The sequence below is a fragment of the Lissotriton vulgaris genome, chromosome 10 (assembly GCF_964263255.1).
Source record: "Lissotriton vulgaris chromosome 10, aLisVul1.2, whole genome shotgun sequence".
NCBI lineage: Eukaryota > Metazoa > Chordata > Amphibia > Caudata > Salamandridae > Lissotriton > Lissotriton vulgaris.
Genome location: NC_141698.1, coordinates 930272171 through 930289481, shown reverse-complemented (window position 1 = coordinate 930289481; position 17311 = coordinate 930272171). Strand labels below are relative to the sequence as shown.

The following is a 17311-nucleotide window of genomic DNA, read 5'->3' as shown; positions in this document are numbered from 1 at the left end:
AAGAAATTAGTTGAAGTTTCTCTTTATAATTTTACACACATGCTGTGTTTCTTCATAGAATTGTAAATTTCATTCCAGTGAGCATAATGTTAAATTCCAATCAAAACGTTAATCATTCCACATGATCAGTCCCAATGCATTTCGAACTGGAATAGTCCTTCATCAGGGGAATAATCTAAACCACAAAAGAAAATATGGTCTGAGTTATGGGGGCACGTCATAATATCATCCAATACACATAAACAACTGTGATTTACACTGTTGGGTATGGCTAAGTTAAATCACTAAGGCAATACCATTCTCAACGGTCAAAGTAAAAACATCCAAGGATAACATGTCAGACAACAGGTATAGTAGAATGTACGTTTGTTTCAAACGAAAAAAAATACAAGGAAAGTGATCGAATAGAGGAAATAAAGAACCCAGGTGTAACGCAGCGCGTTATATTTAGGGGTGTTATCATTGTAGTGCACATAAATGAACGCTGTCTTAAATTCTTGTCTCAAATAAGAATAATTAGCGGAACCATCTCCGGACATGCAGAGAAATGAATATGAGTGACCCTCAATAGGAAGTAAAAAATAAGAGGTCGGCTCGTGTGCGCATAAACAAGTGGTGATCGGTCAAAGTCGTAAATCGAGTGAAGAAACACCCGCGTGCACCAAGACTGACAATATCAAATCAACTTACATTCAAGCGTTGTTCTCAGCACGCATACCTCGCGTGTACTCAAACGCCGGTCACCGAGCCGAACGGTGGGGAGTTAGTAAAGAAGCCAGTGGTAGGTATAGAAAGAGGGCTGAAAGATGTTAAGGGAAGGTGGGGGCCATCTTGGAAATGGTTCGAAAAATAGAGATGGATCAAGGTGAATGAAAAGTGTATAGAAGTAAAGATTAATTGCCGTGATGTTATACAAAAAAAAACTAATGAAAGATAAGAGATGAAAACTGAAAAAGCAGCAGAGCATTGAAAATAGAAAGTGGTGGTATGAAAATCAAATGAATGTGCAGCATTGTAAACGTTATGCACAGTTTAACAAACATTCAAAGCAAAAGCAGGGAGTGAAATTAAAGATAGCATACAAATTCCATCCGGTCATTCAACCCTGTGGGTTGCATGGAGCACAAATAACGAATCCAAAAGTTCTCTCTCTGGAGAAGTTTGTTCTTATGGTTGACTCCTTGGGTATGTGCCACATTTTCCAATACAGTGAACTTGAGCTGGGCTACATTGTGTCTATGCTCAAGAAAGTGAGTAGCCACTGTAGATTTGCTGTTGTGTGTCCGAATGTTACTCTTATGTTCAAGAATCCTCGTGCGAATTTTTCAGGTGGCGTTGACTTTGAGACGAATCTTGTTTCCTTTCATAGGATGATGCAAAATATTACCTCTCATTACATTATTACAATTGCTACAATTGTAGCAGGGTTGTAAGCCTTTAAATGTTGTAGTTTTAGTTTCTCTTAAGGAGTGAGTTAGAAGTTCTTTGATGTTGGATCCACGTGTGTATGCAAACATGGGTGGTTGCTCAAATAATCCTCTAAAATCTGGTTCATTACTGAGGAGGTGCCAATGTCTCATAATCATTTGTCGGTATTTATTGCTTAAGGTGGAGTACTTAGAGGTCACTATCGCTCTTTTGTTTGGTTCTTTTGGTTTAGAGACTAACATGTCTTCTCTTTTCATGGATTGGCATTTGTCATGAGCTGTCTTAACGACCTCCAAGGGATAACCACGATCTTGGAATCTTCGACATTCTGTTACCAATTGTTTTTTGCATTCTTCTGGTTCAGAGACAATGCGTTTAATCCTCATGAGTTGGGATAGAGGAAGGTTGTTTTTTAAGTTAGATCTGTGAAAGCTGGTATATTGGAGGAGGCTGTTTCGATCAGTTTCTTTACGGTATAAGGTTGTCATAATTTTGTTGTTTTCCAGTTTCACTTGTACGTCCAAAAACGTCACCATCTTGTCGTTAACGTTCCACGTGAATTGTATTCTGTCATTAATGGAATTGAGATGGGATAAAAAGTTCAACAATTTATTGTGAGGACCTGCCCACATGATGAAGATGTCATCAATGTAGCGGGTATATAATTTCCCACAATCTATCCAGTCCGGTTGGTTGAGTATATTCTGTTGTTCAAAGTGGTGCATGAATAAATTCCCGTATGCTGGGGCAGCACAATTGCCCATGGATGTCCCATTGAGTTGGAGATAGCAAGTGTCATCCCAAACAAAGTAGCTCTGGTAAAGTGTGAACACTAGTAGTTCCATCAGGAAAGTTTGAAAGTTCATCTCAATGTTGGAGTTGAGCAGAGAATTTTCGATAGGTTCCAAACCAAGGTTGTGTGGGATAGAAGTGTATAGTGATTTGACGTCTACTGTACATAACCAATATTGTTCATTTTCACTTATCATCATGTCTTTGAGTATGGTCAAGAAATGGGTGGTGTCACGAATGTATGATGGAGTCTTCACAACTAGAGGTTTTAGGTGTTTATCCAAAAGTTTTCCCACGGGTTCGTGGATGCTGCCTCTGGTGGACACAATTGGTCTAAACGGTGGTTTATGAAGGTCTTTATGCACCTTCGGTAGCATGTATAACGATGGAGTTTTCGGGTTCAGTTGTGTCAAAAACTTTTTGGCTTTCTCGGTAATGATGTTGGCCTCCAACGCTTTAGACAAGATGTTATCCAGTGTCAGCATGTATTCTTCAGTGGGATCAGTTTTGAGGGCAGTATACGTGGTCGTGTCAGACACATGTAGTGAGACTTGTTCATCATAAAACGTTCTGTCCATAATTACTAGGGCACCGCCCTTATCAGCATTCTGACAGATTATTTGTTTATTCTCTGCGAGTTTCAAAAGAATATTTCTTTCCTTCATGGTTAGATTACTATGTTTGATTTTGGGTTGAAATGGTATCTTCGAGATATCGTTCTTAACCAAACTTTCAAAAGTGTCAATGATCTTATGAGACACAGGAGCTAGGAAGGTACTCTTGGGACGTAGGTCTTGTAAGATGGTATCAGGTTCAGTTTGTGTTGTCAATACGTTCTCAAAGTAATGTCTTAAGCGTAAATTGCGAGTCAGTTTGAAAAGACTGATTTCCAGTTCCAAGGTGTTGGAGTTTGTGGTCGGAACAAAAGACTGTCCCTTTTGTAATATACTTGTTTCCAGTTCAGACAAAACATAAGAGGAAATGTTAATGACGAGGTTATCGGTTTCACTTATTTCCTCCTGCCTTTCTTGGGTTGTTCTTTTGTTTTTTCGGCAGTTTTTTCCCCACCGGGGTCTTCTGGAGCCTCTGAGCCTGACTCTAAAAAAGGCACGGTCGTTGCAGATGACGGACCAGCTTGTGATGGACCGGTAGAACGGCCTTTGTTTTGTTGCGCTTGGGTGTCACTTTCAGATGATGATGTTTCTGTCGCGGAATATGGATTATACGCTTTGGGTTGACGTCGGCGGGCGTACACTTCGGCCCAGGTGTACACCTCGCCTGACTTATAGTCTATGGTGTCTCGCTTGTATTTGCGTATCTTCCGCACTTGGATATCTTGTGTGTATTTATCCAGTTGTAGATTCAAATCTTCAAGCATTTTAGTGTAATCCGTTGTTTCCATCATCTCAGTCAATTCAGATTTGGTGGCTGCAATTTCAGACCCCAATTCCTCCAATGTTTTAGGACTCAGCACGCCAACATGAATTATGATATCATTACCAATCTAACTGATCTCAAAGCAGATACGTTAGCATTTACCGGTGAAGATGCGACCAAAATTTATGGCCTGATTTGAGAGGACACGTCTCCTTTCACCACTAAGAAAAGCAAAGAAAACAACATTAAACAACTTTTATACCTTCTGAAAAAAGAAACAAACCAAAGATTACACGCCAGCACCCTAGTGCGGCATCACCGAGCACAGCGAATTCCTAGGGGCCTGCGAGTCCCTCTTAGACCTCTTTTGTGTAAGAACAACTCTCGTTTCGTGGAGAGATGGTTTGCCATCCTTAACAAATGCTCTCTCGACTTAATTTTACTGATTGTGGAGGAACTTTCTAAAACATTGGAACATCATCATCTGAAAGTGACACCCAAGCGCAACAAAACAAAGGCCGTTCTACCGGTCCATCACAAGCTGGTCCGTCATTTGCAACGACCGTGCCTTTTTTAGAGTCAGGCCCAGAGGCTCCAGAAGACCCCGGTGGGGAAAAAACAGCCGAAAAAACAAAAGAACAACCCAAGAAAGGCAGGAGGAAATAAGTGAAACCGATAACCTCGTCATTAACATTTCCTCTTATGTTTTGTCTGAACTGGAAACAAGCATATTACAAAAGGGACAGTCTTTTGTTCCGACCACAAACTCCAACACCTTGGAACTGGAAATCAGTCTTTTCAAGCTGACTCGCAATTTACGCTTAAGACATTACTTTGAGAACGTATTGACAACACAAACTGAACCTGATACCATCTTACAAGACCTACGTCCCAAGAGTACCTTCCTAGCTCCCGTGTGTCATAAGATCATTGACACTTTTGAAAGTTTGGTTAAGAACGACATCTCGAAGATACCATTTCAACCCAAAATCTAACATAGTAATCTAACCATGAAGGAAAGAAATATTCTTTTGAAACTCGCAGAGAATAAACAAATAATCTGTCAGAATGCTGATAAGGGCGGTGCCCTAGTAATTATGGACAGAACGTTTTATGATGAACAAGTCTCACTACATGTGTCTGACACGACCACGTATACTGCCCTCAAAACTGATCCCACTGAAGAATACATGCTGACACTGGATAACATCTTGTCTAAAGCGTTGGAGGCCAACATCATTACCGAGAAAGCAAGAAAGTTTTTGACACAACTGAACCCGAAAACTCCATCGTTATACATGCTACCGAAGGTGCATAAAGACCTTCATAAACCACCGTTTAGACCAATTGTGTCCACCAGAGGCAGCATCCACGAACCCGCGGGAAAACCTTTGGATAAACACCTACAACCTCTAGTTGTGAAGACTCCATCATACATTCGTGACACCACCCATTTCTTGACCATACTCAAAGACATGATGATAAGTGAAAATGAACAATATTAGTTATGTACAGTAGACGTCAAGTCACTATACACTTCTATCCCACACAACCTTGGTTTGGAAGCTATCAAAATTCTCTGCTCTTTACCCCCCCTCTGCGCTCCGAAAAGTGCTTCCTGACTTTCCGTAAGGGAATTAAGACCTGGCTTTTCAATATGTAAGACTGCTGACTAGACTCTACCCTCATTTTGTATACTGTTTTATACTCCCAGCGCCGGGAAACCTACGGGTAGCTGTGCGCTTAAGAAATGTAATAATAAATAAATAAATAAATAAATAAAACTCCAACATTGAGATGAACTTTCAAACTTTCCTGATGGAACTACTAGTAATCACACTTTACCAGAGCTACTTTGTTTGGGATGACACTTGCTATCTCCAACTCAATGGGACATCCATGGGCAATTGTGCTGCCCCAGCATACGCAAATTTATTCATGCACTACTTTGAACAACAGAATATACTCAACCAACCGGACTGGATAGATTGTGGGAAATTATATACCCGCTACATTGATGACATCTTCATCATGTGGGCAGGTCCTCACAATAAATTGTTGAACTTTTTATCCCATCTCAATTCCAATAATGCCAGAATACAATTCACGTGGAACGTGAACGACAAGATGGTGACGTTTTTGGACGTACAAGTGAAACTGGAGAACAACAAAATTATGACAACCTTATACCGTAAAGAAACTGATCGAAACAGCATCCTCCAATATACCAGCTTTCACAGATCTAACTTAAAAAACAACCTTCCTCTATCCCAACTCATGAGGATTAAACGCATTGTCTCTGAACCAAGAGAATGCAAAAAACAATTGGTAACAGAATGTCGAAGATTCCAAGATCGTGGTTATCCCTTGGAGGTCGTTAAGACAGCTCATGACAAATGCCAATCCATGAAAAGAGAAGACATGTTAGTCTCTAAACCAAAAGAACCAAACAAAAGAGCGATAGTGACCTCTAAGTACTCCACCTTAAGCAATAAATACCGACAAATGATTATGAGACATTGGCACCTCCTCAGTAATTAAACAGATTTTAGAGGATTATTTGAGCAACCACCCATGTTTGCATACACACGTGGATCCAACATCAAAGAACGTCTAACTCACTCCTTAAGAGAAACTAAAACTACAACATTTAAAGGCTTACAACCCTGCCACAATTGTAGCAATTGTAATAATGTAATGAGAGGTAATATTTTGCATCATCCTATGAAAGGAAACAAGATTCGTCTCAAAGTCAACGCCACCTGTAACACTGAAAGTGTCATTTATTTACTTAAATGCCCTTGTGGTCTCACCTATGTGGGACACACGGACAGAAATATTCGCACGAGGATTCTTGAACATAAGAGTAACATTCGGACACACAACAGCAAATCTACAGTGGCTACTCACTTTCTTGAGCATAGACACAATGTAGCCCAGCTCAAGTTCACTGTATTGGAAAATGTGGCACATACCCAAGGAGTCAACCATAAGAACAAACTTCTCCAGAGAGAGAACTTTTGGATTTGTTATTTGTGCTCCATGCAACCCACAGGGTTGAATGACCGGATCGAATTTGTATGCTATCTTTAATTTCACTCTCTGCTTTTGCTTTGAGTGTTTGGTAAACTGTGCATAACGTTTACAATGCTGCACATTTATTTGATTTTCATGCCACCACTTTCTATTTTCAATGCTCTGCTGCTTTTTCAGTTTTCATCTCTTATCTTTCATTAGTTTTTTATTTTTGTATAACATCACGGCAATTAATCTTTACTTCTATATACTTTTCATTCACCTTGATCCATCTCTGTTTTTCGAACCATTTCCAAGATGGCCCCCACCCTCCCTTAACATCTTTCAGCCCTCTTTCTATACCTACCACTGGCTTCTTTACTAACTCCCCACCGTTCGGCTCGGTGACCGGCGTTTGAGTACACGCGAGGAATGCGTGCTGAGAACAACGCTTGAATGTAAGTTGATTTGATATTGTCAGTCTTGGTGCATGCGGGTGTTTCTTCACTCGATTTACGACTTTGACCGATCACCACTTGTTTATGCGCACACGAGCCGACCTCTTATTTTTTACTTCCTATTGAGGGTCACTCATATTCATTTCTCTGCATGTCCGGAGATGGTTCAGCTAATTATTCTTATTTGAGACTAGAATTTAAGACAGAGTTCATTTATGTGCACTACAATGATAACACCCCTAAATATAACGCGCTGGGTTACACCTGGGTTCTTTATTTCCTCTATTCGATCACTTTCCTTGTATTTTTTTTCGTTTGAAACGAACGTACATTCTACTATACCTGTTGTCTGACATGTTATCCTTGGATGTTTTTACTTTGACCGTTGAGAATGGTATTGCCTTAGTGATTTAACTTAGCCATACCCAACAGTGTAAATCACAGTTGTTTATGTGTATTGGATGATATTATGACGTGCCCCCATAACTCAGACCATATTTTCTTTTGTGGTTTAGATTATTCCCCTGATGAAGGACTATTCCAGTCCGAAATGCATTGGGACTGATCATGTGGAATGATTAACGTTTTGATTGGAATTTAACATTATGCTCACTGGAATGAAATTTACAATTTTATGAAGAAACACAGCATGTGTGTAAAATTATAAAGAGAAACCTCAACTAATTTCTTTTGCATTTATTTGACTATTGATTGAAATACCAGTTTGGTACCATTAAAGCGGTGCGCAGGGGGACAGCCCTCAATGAGGGTTGCTTATTGATGACTTGTTAACGCTGGATGGTTCAGGAAGCGAAGCCCCAGCCTTGCACGCTACAACTACTCACTCTGATAACTTGGTTTGGCAAACATTGCGGTGCGAGTCCTAGAACTCTACTATTACTTAAAAGGCCCAGGACAAAGCACATGATTCTGTTAAGATGGTCAATCAAAAATTGGCTGGAAGAGCTGACTTCGGTAAAGGAACCCACTCCAGACTACTGACAATACTAAGGTCCCTAGCAAAGCCAACAGATACCACTATGGGATGCATTGAAATTGGCCGCAGGTGTCTTGGTCACTATTTTCTGTTTCAGGCGAGAGGAGGATGTGGCTTTTTCACCAGGGGAAAGGCCACTTTGCAAGACAGGCAGAAAGAATAAAGGCATCCGTTCACAACTAGTGCATCCAGCTTAAGGATACCTAACCCTTTCAAACAATGCAGGGCTTACACATCACATTTTATAAAATCCCAGTTCTACCTACTCTCCCCTGGCAGATATGTATTTTATTAGTAGGACAAAAGGTGATTGATAAGGAAATAGAGAATTACAAAACAAGGTAACAAGCCAATCGTCCTCCATAAACTTTGGAGAGTTCCTCAGCAATATTGCTCTCATGAAAAAGAAAGGTAACTGTTTTCATTTAATGACAACTTTGACAGAATTCAATGATTGAATCTTACAGTGACATTTTAAGATGAACACCATACATCTTTTGAGGGTCTCCCTAAAGGAAGGTGACTGGATGATCAAAGATACATATCTCATAGTCACAAACTGATCCTCAATGTGTCTCCTCACTTCATCTGTTGAGACCTGATCTACAAGTTCACTCTCTTTTCTTTCAGTCTATACTCAGCCCCATGTTGCTGTAACTAAGGTTGCAAGCCGCAATGGAATTCCTCAGATCCAGAGGAATCCTGATCATAATTCATCTGGACAACTTGATCCCTGTATCTTAGGATCCTGATCTCTTCCACAAAGAGCTTTGGTGGATGATTTCTCTTTTGCATGATCAAAATCAGATTTGATTTTGAACGAACAGATAGCGTTATTGTTCTTTAGAACAGACTCTGTCGCAGGTAGTCTCTAGCTACCTAAGGCAAAGATAAAAATCTATCAATAAACAGTTAAGGAGCTCAATTACTACAAAGGATTGTGACTTATGGAACAGCAGGGACATTTCAGCCCCTCACCAGATCTGGTGATAGAGCCAGGTGACATCATGCTAGGATGGGGAGCAAGGAGCAACAACCTGTGCACTGGAGGAAGGAGGTCTGATGCAGATGCTTCACTGTTTATACATTGTTTATTAATGCTAGCAAGCTCATTTATCATCATGTAGCTTATCCTCAATCAAAGACTGTGCCTCAGCACGACTCATCCTGGACATCCCCCGTCGCAGCCACATCTCCGGACACCTGAGAGATCTGCACTGGCTCCCGGTCAACAAGAGAATCACCTTCCGTCTCCTCACCCACGCACACAAAGCCCTACACAGCCAAGGCCCAGGATACCTCAACAGCCGCCTCAACTTCTATGCTCCCAAACGCCATCTTCGTTCGACAAGCCACGCCCTCGCCGCCGTCCCCCGCATCCGCAGAGCCACCACAGGGGGACGGTCCTTCTCCTACCTCGCTGCCAAGACATGGAACTCCCTCCCCACCCACCTCTGCCTGACCCAGGACCACCTCGCCTTCAGGAAGCAACTCAAGACCTGGTTGTTCGAGCAGTAGCAGATCCCCACCCCCCCCCAGCGCCTTGAGACCCTCTGGGTAAGTAGTGCGCTATATAAATACAATGATTGATTGATTGATTGATTGCTGCTGCTCCTGAAGAATGACAATATCTTGAAGGGCCTCCTTATTGGCGAGTCACGATTCCTAAATGCAGGTGGAAATAGGCAAATGTTTCTGGCATTACTTAGTGGACAACAATCTCTCTGTAACAGTGAATATTTGCCAGTAATGGCCAAATTGGCGGCAGATTCAAACTCCCAATGCTTAAGAGACTGAAGTGCTTAAAATCGCTATTCTATCATATTTCACAAAATATCGAAGATGTAGGGTCCAAACAAAATAGACCTGTTCTCCTCATGAGGCAACATCTTGAGGCCAAATAAATCTGTTCAGACAACTGACACCATCTAAAAGACTGAAACAGCTTTGAGGGATGGATATGCATTTTAATTTTCCTCTAGATCCCGAGGGAGGTGGCCCATCGGGAGACAATAAGCAGATATGGTGCAAATGTGGTTTCAACTTACACTAAAACGTTATTGGGCTTCCATAATTCATCTACCAAAGCCAGCAATTTCAGCAAACCACTCAACCTAGATGGATCCCATGAGAGAGTTAGGCATCCTTCACATGTTTGCATGGAGAATTTAAGGAAATGATGGCAAGTCCAGATCCTTTCGGTGGGCAAGTCCCAGGCCACATGGCCTGACTGACTGAGACCCACCATAGGTACTTCTTAGCCTGGAGATTATAGATCAGTTGGTTTACTTAACTGGATTCTGATCTAGTGGGGACAGATGTGATCCATTTTCTTAATTTTCCATCTCAGCTAGAAGAAGGGCCGGCTTATAGAACAATTATTTCTTATAAATCAGCATTCTCAGCAGTACATACATCCCTAAACAAATCGCCATAGGGATGATTTCCCTTGCTATGCATCATTGTAAAACAAACCCATTTGTTGCTCCACCTGAACATAGATATTCAAAAGTATGGCATGTATGTACAGTTCTGCACATTTTTATAAATAGGACTAACAAGGAAGTAACTAACTTGAAGACAATTATCTGCTAAATTGCTATGTTGTTATTGCTAGCAACCTAAACAATGGGTTTCTGATGTTCAAACCACATAGCATTAACAGGTAGAATGTTCACACTAAAAGGTGGACCATTTACCAGTTCTAGAACAAAAAAACTACTACCTATCTGAGTTTTGCAGGGACCCGTCACTTGTGGTAAATTGTTTCAAAGCATCTGAGGATGGGATTTAAAAGTTCAAAAGAGAGACTTGGCCAACTTCTAATTTATTTTAGGAAGCTTTTTGCCTTGTTTTCTACCGCTACCTTATCAAGATGGATTTGGTGCATCATTCCTGAAGCATGTACCATTACGATTAGCTTTAAAGTGCGTTTAGATTTTCATGTGTGACCACTTCTCTGTCTGTCTCAATCCCACATGAATTTGAGGATCAGTATTACATTCTATTTTGGCTATAAAACAATCCCTGACAGGTTATAACAAATCATACTTGACACAATCTATCATCTTTATATTTTGTGTTTCATTTTCCTGTTGACTATTTGCATATATTATGCCAGGTCTTATAAGTGTTTTACTCTCTTTATAAATCTTAATAAAATCTGTCTACATGCAAGGCGATATTGAGGTATATATCACTATACTTCACAACCAGTAAGTATGCTTGCTGCACATATCGCATTATGTATCAGAAAGGATGTCTCTTCTTATATATATATATATGTGAAAAAGAAGAACTTGTGTCATTTTAATTCAACATCAGACACTTTGTTACTCATCCTACCCCACTCACAAGCACACACACAAATAGCAATAAGGGCCACAAATCCTTAGTTGAATAAAAGTAAGTAATATTCTGATAGGTACATATTACTGATGCCTACCTTTGGTATCCTGAGTTCTGCTGGTAAGGACAGGTAATAAGCTGTGAAGCGATGATCCAAAAAAGGAACTCTCAATTCCAGACTAAATAGGAAAAATACATACAGATAACCTCAGTCAGACATATCCCTTATTTTTTGGACATTTGTTTATAGATATGCATCATGATGTATGCATTGTGATATTGCCTTTTATTCTCAAATAGCAGAATAAAAATACTGAGATGCTATAACAACTTGATTGTTATGAACAATGCCTAGTAGAGGAACACACAGACCAAATATTAATATGCTGGAGAATCCATTAAACTCTGATGTACGATCTTCAGACCAAATCTTACTAAATTGGCTATGTGTACCCATGTTGGTAAAGATTGAGGAGGGCAGAAAGTAAAGATGGTTAGGCATCGGAGAGAATGTATGTTCCAACTTTATTAATTTATTTATTCACACTTTTATGGGGCATAATCTACAGCAAACCTGAAAATCATTAACCCCCTGGAAGGGGGTGATGTTAAGCCTGGCACTGATTGTCAAACAATGAAGGGAGAGCATGATTGAGGCCTCATCCCACAGCCCCTTGAGAAGCAGGTGAAAAAATTGAAATGTCCTTTGTTCGGATGCATTACAAACAATGCATCAGACAACACCTATAATTTTCCTTACATTTTTTGTGTGCCTACAGTTGTAATTTGAGGTTGATTCTTAACCTTTTAAGGAAAGGGTACTCCTTTGTTATGATAATGACACAGATTATAGGTAGATGACCTCTGGAAAGTATTGACAAAAAACAGAAAAAGGCGAACACACTAGAGCTTTAAAAATCCTTCGGGATGCTGATCCAATTCCTGAATCTAACATTTTTCTTATCATTAGAATGGATTGGCAAGATTAATTGAGGCTCTTTAAAATCAAAGTGGTTATATAGTAGAAACAGAAGGCTTGATAGAAATCCTTTTAGCCCCTCACAGAATAGAACAGAGATTGTATCAAGCCAAAAGTAGCTAGGGCTCTTTTGAAGTACCAATATCTCTTAGGAAAAGGTCCTTGATCAGGCCAAAGGAACAATGGAAGAAGGAAATAAAATGACAAGAAAAGTAATGCCACTTTAGAGCCATGATTTATGGGAATAAGTGAATTATGGGGCAGGTATTGTTATTTTGAAGCAACTTACAAATGTACATTTACGAAAAATGACATCCTAAAGTCAAATGCCATCTTGCAAGCCTTCATGGAGTGCTCATCTCTTCAAATGACAGTGCCCAGTACAACATCGCCATGAATCATCAAGAAGACATTGGGTCCCTAGACAGTGATGACGTATGCAATAGTAAGCCTTTCTATAAAGAAACTCTAATGAGCGAGCATGAAATAAATTCCAAGTAGGGTAAACACCCTAACCCATAATGAACGCCCAAATGACTGTTGCCTGAATATGAAATACCTTGAAAAAATAAGAGACAAGAGGCTTTTGGCAGATCAGGAACAGTTTGTTCAATTAAAAAGTGCGCCTGGAGATCGGCCACATGCATAGGGTCTGAGGAATGTCCCAGTTTACAATCGGTCTGACACAGGTTAGTATACAGTTCATTAAATGCTATAAAATAGGTCCGGCAATACGTTTTGTGGTAAGGAATGTGAACCTCTGTCTGCCTGTGGAGTCATATATTAATGTATTGAATGAGGAATCCAGGTGGGCCTCAACCTAGTGTGGACACAATACAACCAGTGGGTAACGTGTCCACATGTCCAAAATGATCTCTGCATGTATTGTGTGTGCTTCTGTGTGCTGTGTCCTGAATGGCTATGTGATCCTAACTTAATGAGGCATCTGACTTTATGGTGTTTTGGGAACACGAGTACCCCTTCGGATATTTATGCTTTATTGAGGACAATCCTCCTGGACGTTTGTGGTGTTGTTGCGCCTATCTGTGAGACTGAGCTTGGATTTCCTGTTTGCGCGTTTGTCTGCCAGCTACGTGCCACCCCATCTGTGACCCGTCAATCAGTGACCTCGGCCTCGAGTCTCAAGAGCCTGCCTCACTATGTATTTCAGAGTTCATGTGGATTGACGTAGAGTTCACAACGGGTGAATTTGTCAATAAAGATGTAATTTCGTTTTTATATATCAATGTATCATTATTCATATTGACATCGACTTTTACAATATTAACATGACTTTTCTTAAACTTAATAACTAACACAGAAGAAACTTTGGCATCAAATTCATCACAGTAGTAAGTGCAAAACAGGCATTACTATAACAAAGAATGCCCAAGAAAGCCCCCTGCAAGGCTAATGTAATCAAAACTTCATAGCGCAAATTTTGTGATATGTCCATCAAACACATGTTCTGATTTTAATTAGGAGCATAGGGCCCAATATATCAATAATGATTGCAAAAATCTGTTCCGATTTGTGACCAGCGTTTTTGTGACAACTAAAGAATTTACCGAAATGCCCTACGTACCTAAAGCTCAGTATGATAAATTCCATTTTGGAGTGGGTCGTAATCCGACAATCGTCATGAATAGTAAAGAGGTAGGTCACAAATCGACCGATTGGTGGCTATCGCAAGGTTGGTCGCCTTTTATTGTCAAAGACCCTCATGTCTGTGATAACAATTCAATAAAGTAAACTTTTTTTTTTTAATGCAACACATTTTCTTAAAGTAAATAGGGCTGAGTTTAAAAAGAAAACTTTTCTTCTTTTCAACAGTTCATTTGAGAGTTGCCACTGCCTACTCCCCAATAAATGTTTTCTTGACATTCACAAAGGGGAAGGGGTCCGAAGAGGGCCCCTTCTATTTTGCGAATGCATTGCTCAACTGTAATTTTTCAATGTTTTGCAACTGGATTTGGATCACAAAACATGGATGCACTGCACACCGGTTTGATACTTGGGAGGGATACCTACAAAATGCCCCTTCCAAAGACCAAAAAGGTATGGAGGTCGCTGTTAGAACTGGCTATTTCTGGTAGGCTAAGGCTGACGCCAAAGCCAGGCAGAACCCACCATTCTAGTCAGGGCAAGGAAGTCACACGCCAAGATAACCCCTGCTCACCCCCTTGGTAGCTTGGCACAAGCAGTAAGGCTAAACTCGGAGACAATGTGTAAAGCATTTGCGCCAGCACACAACAGCAACACCATACTAGGCACACCACAAAAGGAACTCCACACAAGGTTATTATAAAATAACTTTTGTATTGTAAAAACACATCAGATAAAAATCACACATGTACATTGTGCCAACTGGCACGGGCAACATTCATAAGGGATTATTTACAAGACAGGGCCACAGGGACCACTGTCAAAATCAGCACTTAGTAGAAATGAAATATTGACAGAAATTAGAATAAAAGAATATAAAATCGCTGTAGCACAAAGTAACAGTTATAAATCACAACCAGTAACTACTGGTAACAGGTACCAGGACCTCACTAGGACCACCTGTACTAAAAAGAACAACCACCTAAGTATCACACAGCATTTAGGGGTCTAGGAAAGAACACATTACCCATGATGCATAAATATACATTCAGAGGAGTAGTAAGGACAACCACCTAAGTATCACACAGCGTTTAGGGGTCTAAGAACAACACATTACACATGATGCATGAAATCGCATTCAGCAGTGTAGTAAAGGGAAACACATGATGCCTAAAAACATTCAGAGGTGTAAGAACAAAGGAAACACATGATGCATAACCTACACATTCAGCGGTGTTCATAACAGAGCACATGATGCAATAAAATACATTCAGGGGTGCAGCGCAAGAAGACACATGATGCCTAAAACATTCAGAGGTGCTGCGCAGGGAAAAGGAAGACACATGATGCCTAAAAACATTCAGAGGTGCCAGAACAACTCAATAGCGCAAAAACACACAGTAGGCAGTTACCATCCTAGACATAGCAGATAACCACATTGCGCACAACTTACATAAGCCACCACCTGTGGCAGTCCCTAGGCCAACAGGCCTTGTTGGGGCTCAGGCGCCCTGTGTCCAATGTCAGGGCGCGCTGCCATGCAGCGCCAGTCCAGGGGTGCGCCACTGGCGCAAAACCTAAACGTAGCAGGTGCCCACTACTTGCTGGGCACCTGGGAAATCCCAAGACCTAAACGGTGCAGCTGCCCACTAATTGCTGGCCAGCTGGGAATCATCAACACTGCGCCAGGGCCCTCACTGTCCCTTAGGCGCAAACTGCGCCACTGCTGGAGCCACACAGGCTCTGAACTGCGCACTTGGAGCCACACAGGCTCTTAAACAATTATAGGCCCCTGAAGCCCTCGAGGCTCTCAACAAATCCCTCGCAGGCAGGAGGGGGCGGGCACCGGCAATGTGCCCCGACGCCCCCTCTTAACTAAAATGGCCCCCAAGAGCCTCTCATGGCTCTAAATAACTATGGGTCCCCTAGAGCCTCCGTGGCTCTAAACACAAATCTTGCCCAGTCGTTGGAGCCTCGCTGGGCTCAAAAACACGAATATGCCGCCTTGAGCCTTGCAGGCTTGTAAATACAGATGCGGCATTGGAGCCTCTCGGGGCTCTACACACGTTGGGGCGACCCACTGCCAACCGGGGCCGCCCTTGAAGCCCTTGTGGCTTCGCACTGGCAATAGGCGCGAGCTCGCGCCACTGGGGGGGGGGGGGGGGGGGGGGGCGGACACCGACAATGTGTCCCGGCAGCCCTCCCTTCTCCTCTGCCCCACTCTGCCCGGCCCTAGCCCAGACTCACCGGGACTCCGACGCGGGACGCCAGCCTTCTCTCTCTCTCTGGGGCTCCCACAGCACACAGGAGCCCCAGCAGCAGGCGACGCTTCCTCCTCTCTTCACCGGAGCGGCGGGCGGGACTTCCGATCTTCGGCGTGCATTGGGGGCGGGCACCGGCAATGTGCCCCGCGCCCCTTCCGCTATTCCTCAACTCCTCCGGGGCTCCCTCCAGCACACGGGAGCCCCGATGACCAGGCCACCATGCTCCTTCGTCTCCCGGCCGCACCTCTTGCTCCCAGCAATTCCGGTCTCCCTCTCCACACGGGAGACCAGCAACGAGGCAGGCAGGCTTCTTTCCTTCTCTCGGGGCTCCCTCTCGGTCACGGGAGCCCCGCAACGGCCGCCATCTTCTTCTCTCTTCCCCCTGGGCTGCGGGGGCGGGCACTTCCGGCCGGCCGGCCAACCACTTCCGGGTCGCTGCGGGCAGCGCAGCGGCCCTTCTCCTTAGGCAGGCAGGCGGGGGCTGAGTTAACCGAGGAGTGGGCTCCCTCGAATTAAAATATAAAATATAAAAATAGCGAAGAAGCGACGTGGGCACTCGCTAGCACGAATGAAGCGCTCCTAAGCGCCAAAGGCAGATGAAGCGCTCCCCAGCGCTATGACAGTCACAAAAGCGCTTCCAAGCGCTAGAAGCAGAGTAAAGCGCTATTAAGCGCTGGGGTCCATAGGAAAGCGCTCCCAGGCGCCAGGGCAACAGAAAGTCACCAAAAGTCCATTCAGGAGTCCTGAAAAAAGTCCACCAGGTGTCCAGGGGCTGGGCAGGGCCCAGGGATTCCCCTGGGCCCAAGCAGCAGCAGCCCCTGGCAAGATTCAAGTCCACAAACAAGATCATTTTGGAAGGGGACACAGCCCCTTCTTATACACAGAAAAGTCTTTGAAGTCTTTGTGTAGGCAGTGTGAGAACCAGCTAGAACTGGTTATAGGGAAGACCTGGCAGTATCAGGGTCAGAGGTGACAGTCGCTCAGCGGGAGGTGGAGCCAGCATGGTGGTCTGGCAGGCACAGCCCTTCACTATCTGGTGCTATCTCCT

General features: G+C 42.6%; 1 protein-coding gene across 1 annotated transcript in view; it reads right to left on the bottom strand.

The window, feature by feature from the left end:
• ASNS (asparagine synthetase (glutamine-hydrolyzing)) overlaps nucleotides 1–17311 on the bottom strand; it is a 241834-nt gene that overhangs the window by 78512 nt on the left and 146011 nt on the right. Inside the window, exon 10 of the mRNA XM_086941926.1 lies at nucleotides 11513–11594. Coding sequence (XP_086798052.1) covers nucleotides 11513–11594 — 82 coding nt within the window. The remainder of the gene's footprint in view (nucleotides 1–11512; nucleotides 11595–17311) is intronic.